The sequence below is a fragment of the Cannabis sativa genome, chromosome 9 (assembly GCF_029168945.1).
Source record: "Cannabis sativa cultivar Pink pepper isolate KNU-18-1 chromosome 9, ASM2916894v1, whole genome shotgun sequence".
Lineage (NCBI taxonomy): Eukaryota > Viridiplantae > Streptophyta > Magnoliopsida > Rosales > Cannabaceae > Cannabis > Cannabis sativa.
In genome coordinates this window covers 14,226,154-14,233,150 of record NC_083609.1, presented here as the reverse complement: position 1 = coordinate 14,233,150, position 6,997 = coordinate 14,226,154, and the positions used below count along the sequence as shown (strand labels likewise).

The window sequence follows — 6,997 nt, the reverse complement described above, 5'->3', positions numbered from 1 at the left end:
TAAAAATTGTACTATATTAGTAAAAAATTGACTTGTAATATATTTGCATTAATTTTTAGCAATGATATCTTCTTGTTTAAATATAAGTTTTTTCAACAATTGTTTAATAATAATTAATAAAAATAAAATGTATGATTATAACTTACATGTTTTAACAAGAGTTATGTGTCTTGGGCATGTTGTCCACATGCCTAGCATATATCTCTCTCTATATAGATAAGTTTCAATGTCATCCTTCTCACTTACTTGTGTTTTAAAAAAAGAAATTAATGTTGAGGGATCACGTGTCCCACTTTAGTTAATCTCATTAACTTACACAAAAAAAAAAAAAAGTTAATGTTAAAAGGCCATGTGTACAACTTTATTTGCTGTCATTTACTGACACAAACAATGTCAAGATTTTTTTTTTTTTTGATTTGGAAAAACCTTCATTGCAAACAAAGAAAATCACATATCAACCACAAAAGGGGGTTGACTCCCTAACAGGTAACTCATTTGGCTAACATGGTTCACTCTAGCCTGAGAAGCTAGGTAATCCGCCAAAAAGTTTAAATCACGCTTAATAAACTGAAAAGAAACAGAAAACATAGAAACAAACTTCAAACAAGCCTTAAAAACCGGAAACGAACCCCAAGCAAGAGGAAGTTCCCCCAAGCGTAAGGCCTCAACAGCAACTTTAGAGTCGGACTTAATCAAGATAGTCTGGTAATTGTCTGCCCACGCTTGCTCCAAAGCAGTAAGGATTGCAGTCAATTCGGCTTCGAGGACACTAGAAACAGTACAGAGAGACTACAGAGCAATTGCTTCCTGAGTCTCAGATCGATAAAGAACCACCCCAATCCCTGCTGCATTATCCACAACTGAAGCATCGACATAGAAACAAGCATCGAAGAGGTTGTCCTGAAAGTCCTGCACCGGTTCAGATAACCGATTTTCACCACCCAACTGGGCTGCATCCCCAAAAGAACTAAGGATTTGCGAGAATTCAGCAGCTCGTGAGGCAATATTCTTTAAAATTAATGCCGTAGAAGGATTCTTCCCCTGAAAAACTAATTCGTTTCTACATCTCCATATGGCTTCAAGCACACACGCACTGACTTCTACAAGCCAGTCGTCATCAGAACTACAAAGCCACAGAAAAAACTCTTCAAAGCTATCCACAGAAAGAGTATCAGTTCGGAGACCCCACGGACTGAGAAACCAGATGCTTCTCGCAAATGGGCATTGGCAAAACACATGTATCTCAGTTTCAGCCTCATTACCACACAGAGCACACTTCTTATCGTCATGTCCTTGAAATCTCAGTCTCGATTTAAGAGGAAGCCAAGCACTTAGAATCCTCCAACTGAAAACCGATTGCCTAGGATGCAGTTTGAGCTTCCAGAGAACTTTCCACACAGGTTTTTCACAATGGAATCGAGATTGTTGGGATAGCAAGTAAGCATTTTTAACCGAAAAACTCCCATTTGAACCAAATTTCCATAAACAGAGTATCACCTTCATCATCCAAAGGCTTTATCGATAGAATTGCTTATTGGAAATTATTTTACCAGGATCTTAGATCTACTCACAAGTATGTTGATTAACACCCTAAATATGAACTTCTAAAACGATTATAAAATTAAACACATATAAAGTATGAGAAACCTTACATCGGGTGCAGCAGAATATAATGTCTCCTTCCACTCAGATCTCTAACCCTTGTATCCTTTCTGTCGCAGAGTATTATCAAGATCCGAGCCCGAATGTCCTTCTTGTTGAATGTCTTTCTTCACGATCTTCCTCACTATGATTGAGGTATCACTTGTTGTGTGTGGGCACTACTCTATCACTAAGAGGTTCGAAATTATTCAAGGAAGAAGAAGAGGGTGAAGGTGGCGGCTAGGTTTAGAGAGAGAAGGCTCAGGTTTTTCTCTGAAGGAAACAAGGTGTGAAAGTGTATATTTCCTAAAGCCTTCACTATCTATTTATAGCATACCACATAGGGTTAGGCTTGAATTATTTGGCATTAAAATAATGAAAATATCAAATGATATGTCCTATGAAAGTAGCCGGCCAAGGCTTTATGGATTTGGGCCTCACTTTTGCAAATTTTGCAGTTTTATCAATTCTGCATCTTACTTTCTCAAAAATGCCAATTTTCAAATTCAACTATTTAAATGCCAATTCTAACTATTTAATAACTATAAATAATTATTAAATAATATTGTCATTTATCATATTTATTAATTGAACCATACAAAGTATCTTAATTAACAAATATGGCCTAAAAACTCTTTCTTTACAATTTCGCCCTTACTTAGTGAAAAATTCACAAATAGACATAGTCTAATTTGAGAATTATAATTGATTAATCAAAACCAATTAAATGAGTCTTACAAGTAATATTGTCTCAACTAGTGGGGGGACCATGGGTCTATATAACCGAGCTTCCAATAAGCAGATCAAGAATTTATAACCTAAATTCACTGACTTATTAATTCTTTGTTGAATCCACGCATAGAACTTAGAATTGCACTCTCAGTATATAGAACGCTCTATATGTTCCATTATATAGACACATCATTATTTATCCATTGTTATAATCCTAATTTGATCAATGATCCTCTACATGAATGATCTACACTGTAAAGGGATTAGATTACCGTAACACCCTACAATGTATTTTATCCTTAAAACACTTAACCCCATATAAATGATATTTCAGCTATGTGAAATGAGTACTCCACTATTTATTTTCGTTTGGTCAAGCTCGAAGGAAATCATCCTTTACTTTCTATTCGCCAGATAGAAGCTATAGATTCCATATTTATGTTAGCGCTCCCACTCAATTGCACTACCGTGTTCCCAAAATGTATGTATCACCCTAACCTAAAAGTAGGCTTAACTAACAAATCAAAGAACACGAATAAAACTCTTGAGATTGTACCTAATCATATCAGGATTAAGATCATTTGATCTAGGATCAACTAGGCGATATTGGCTTGAATAGATATTACGGTAAGTTTAATTAAATCTATGTCAAAGTTCAATATCGATCTCTTCCCATGCATACTCCACGCACCCAACCTGAGCTTTACTTTAACCAATGCTCTGGAAAAAACATAGCACTTCTCCAAATGCAAGTAAACTCTGTTGTAGATTGTCATATCAGTAAAACCCCGTGTTCTGATAAATCTAGGAATCTTTATTCACATAGTCATGTTTACTTTCCAATGTGTTGACAACACAATAAACAGGATCAAGTATGTGAAAAGGATTTCATATGAATTTATAAATCAAATAGACAAGCAATTGATAAGATGAACCAAAACATACACAAATAAATGAAAAGAAATACTTCTGTTTCTTTATTGATGTTGAATAAAATGGATTACATTGAATTGGAGTTTTATTTAGGGCATAAAACCCAAAATTGCTTTAGCCACACCAGGATCAAAACATTTCTTGATCAGTTCTTCATTCCAGGTACAGGTACCGCTTGTGAATAAATCTGCGACAGTGGAGAAAGCATGAACAGTATTATAGAGTTGTGTTGCACTTCTTCTGGGCAGAACCCTGGGACCCAAGGAACAATCCATATATCACAGTCCCCCCTCCCAATCAGACACCCCACACCATCCGCACAAATTTTTCGACCCTCCAGAATTCCCTTCCAAACAAAAGAATCACTATTATGTTTTTCAACCCTCCAGAAGTTCAGACGGTGGCAATACTTAGCATTAAGAATTCAAACCCAAGGTTTCTCACTTTGGCACAGCATGTGCCAAGCCAATTTTGCAAGCAGAGCCATATTCATATCATAAAGTCTTCTTATCCCTAAACCTCCATTTCGTTTTGGTTGACAGAGTTCAGACCAACATTTTAGAGCCAAATACCGTCTGTTGAGATTATCATCATTTTGTCCCTTCCACCAAAACCGCGCCAGGATGCTATCAATATCTGTACATATAGACTTGGGAATCATACAAGTGGCCATTGTATAGCAAGGGATGCTACTTAAAATCGATTTTATAAGAGTTAGCCTTCCAGCTTGAGACAATTGCTTAGCCCTCCATCCCTCAAGCCTATTGAGAATTTTATTCTTGAGAAAGGAGAAGTCATGTTGCTTTCTTGCCAATACAAAGAAGGGGTTACCCAGGTACTTTTCCTGCTTACCCAAAAGGGGCATTCCTAAGATGTTCATGACCCTCTCCTTCTCCCTAGTCCTGGTCTTTGGAGAAAAGACTACACCACTTTTTTTCCTACTAATGCATTGGCCAGACCAGCTTTCATACTTTTCAAAGCAAGCAAGCAAATTTGTAGTTTCTCGATTGTTTGCTTTGCAGTAGAAAATTGCATCATCAACATAAAATAAGTGAGTGATGGGCATCGCATCCCTTCCCACTTTTATCCCCGTCAATTCTCCTTTTGCCTCCGCATTGCAAACCAACTTTGATAACACCTCACTGTACATTATAAAAAGGTATGGTGATAGAGGGTCCCCCTGCCTCAACCCCCGTTCCGGATAGAAAGCTTTTCAAGGAGCTCCATTTAGTAAAACTGAATCTGACCGACGTAACACACTGCATAATAAGGCTACAAGCCTGTTCGTTGAATCCGTTCGCTTCCAGAACCTTCTTGAGGAACCCCTACTCAATTCGGTCATAAGCTTTGTGCATATCCGTCTTCACAGTCACAAACCCCGCTTTTCCTTTAACCTTCTTCAAAGCATGTTGAGCTTCAGAGGCCAACACTGAGCATTCACTTATTCATCTTCCTTTTAAGAAAGAAGATTGAAAAGGAGATATGAGTTTATCCAGAATTGGTTTTAGCCTATCCGTTAGAATGCGAGCAATTATCTTGTATCCGAAATTGCATAGACTTATGGGCCTAAATTGTTCAAACTTTGAAGGACTCTCACACTTTGGGATCAAGCAAATAAAGGTGTGATTTAGATCCTTTGCCAAAAGACCCGAGCTGAAGAAATCCTGCACCATGTTTCCCACATCCTCTTCTATAGTGCCCTAGTATTTTCGAAAGAAAATTCTCGAATAACCATCAAGTCCAGAAGCCTTTAAAGGATGAAGCTTCCAAACAACCTCCTTTATTTCTTGAGAAGTTGGGATTCTGCACAGCTCCTGGTTTTCTCGATCCAGAACTCTTTCCTCAAAGAGCATATCAAACTCAGCATAAATACTCGGTGTGGAACTTTTAAAAAGGTTCTTGAAATTATCTATGAAGTAGCAGCCAATTTCGTTCCTTTTCCTTTTCCGGTCGCCATTCTCCTTATGTATCGCCTAGATGTGATTCCTTCTTCTTCGAATAATAGTAGACGCATGAAAGAATTTTGAGTTGCAGTCTCCTTGGGAAATCCACAGCTCCCGGGATTTCTATTTCCAAATTCACTCCATTTTCAATTCCAAATCAGTGATTTGAATATGTACCAGTTGCTCTTCTTCAGCAAAAGCTCCCAGGGAAGCTTGAATAACCGCCAGTCTGTCATACAAGGCCTTTAGTTTTTTGTCACAGAATCCGAAACTGTTCCAGTTCCACTCCTTCTGCGCCTTTGTTGTTTTGCTCATCTTTCGAATCACCTTGAACCTGTGATGAGTGTCGCACGGCTCCTGCTAGACTTTGTCAATGAGATCACCACATGATTGCTCTGATGTCCAAACTTCCAGAAATCTGAACAGGTACTTGAGTTTCTATTGTGTCATACATGTATCAAAAAGCAAAGGCGAGTGATCCGAACCCAAGATAGAAGAGTGTCTAACTCCTGCCATTGGATACTGCAGACACCATTCTGAACTTCCAATAGCTCGAGCGAGTCGCTTCCACACTCTATCATGACTATCTCGTGCATTTGTCCAAGTGAACACTGACCCAATGTAACCCAAGTCGATACTTCCCGTTTCAAATAAAAAATTCTGCAAGTAAGCTTCTTCATTCTTCCTCACCTTCCTACCACCATGTTTTTCCTTCTCATGAAGAATAGCATTCAAATCTTCAATCATGGTCCATAACTTTCCACTCCTTTGGATTACTCTTGTCAACTCCTCCCAAAAATTTTCTTTTTCCTGAGAGTAAGATGTGCCATAGACACAGTACAGCATCCAAGATTGTAGCCCATACCCCGGATTAACACTTAATCCAAAGCCCGATTCCAGAGTTTCAAATAAGCGCACATCAACACCTCTTTTCCGAGCAACACAAAACACCCTGCTAAACCTCTAGAAGGAATGCAAGGCACATTTCGATATCCCAATCTATTACAAACATTTGTCATAATCCCCCCATCAACTTTAGTTTCAGCCAAGAAAATTAAATCCACTGCTGCCCCCGAGAGAAGCTCTGAAGAGTTCTCTCTACCGTCGGCCTTCTCAGACCGCGGCAATTCCAGGATAAGCACCTCATGATGATGGTGGGGGCAAGTTTTGGGCTGCCTCCTCGCCATCTCCAAAATTTTGAACAAAGGTGATTGGGACATCAGTACATTGAGCAAGAATTTCATCCAGATTACCTTGTAACTGAGAGTTATTTTGCTCCTCTTGAGCTTTCCTTCTACGGGTTTTGACTCCTGAGTGTTTGTGGCCTGATGCTCTCTTTTGTTTGCTTCGCCTGGTTCTGCCTCTAGACGATTCTCCATGGTGAATCAAGCCTGGCTCGAATTTCCTTCCCTCTTCAGGAATCCAATTACTCGAACTCCCATTCCCTGACTGCACTGTCGACACCCTATCATCATCATTCTCCAGGAAGGGGGAGTTTTCAAACACATCAGGTGTAGGGTGGTACCAAGTATGAACCTTCCTCTTTCTAGTTCCCAGAAGATGAGTTATCAACTCAGAGACATTGGGGGATTAGAGATCAAAGAAGGTTGGGCTATATAACGGCCAATGGACTCTGGCCCTAGCAATTGACAATAAATCTTTTGGAGCTCTGGATCATTGCTTGGCCAACGAATATTGAGTGGTTCAGGGAAGTGATGAGGTTGTTGGGATTTGTAAGTCCAGATATG

The 6,997-nt window shown here is 39.0% G+C and overlaps 1 protein-coding gene across 1 annotated transcript; it reads right to left on the bottom strand.

The window, feature by feature from the left end:
• Positions 1-447: 447 nt before the first annotated feature.
• On the bottom strand, positions 448-1,503 carry LOC133031251 (uncharacterized). The gene is made up of 2 exons (XM_061104710.1): positions 832-1,503; positions 448-789 (listed from the first exon to the last, which is right to left on the bottom strand). Exons 1-2 carry the CDS (start codon positions 1,501-1,503, stop codon positions 448-450), a joined length of 1,014 nt encoding a protein of 337 aa, XP_060960693.1.
• Positions 1,504-6,997: the final 5,494 nt, after the last annotated feature.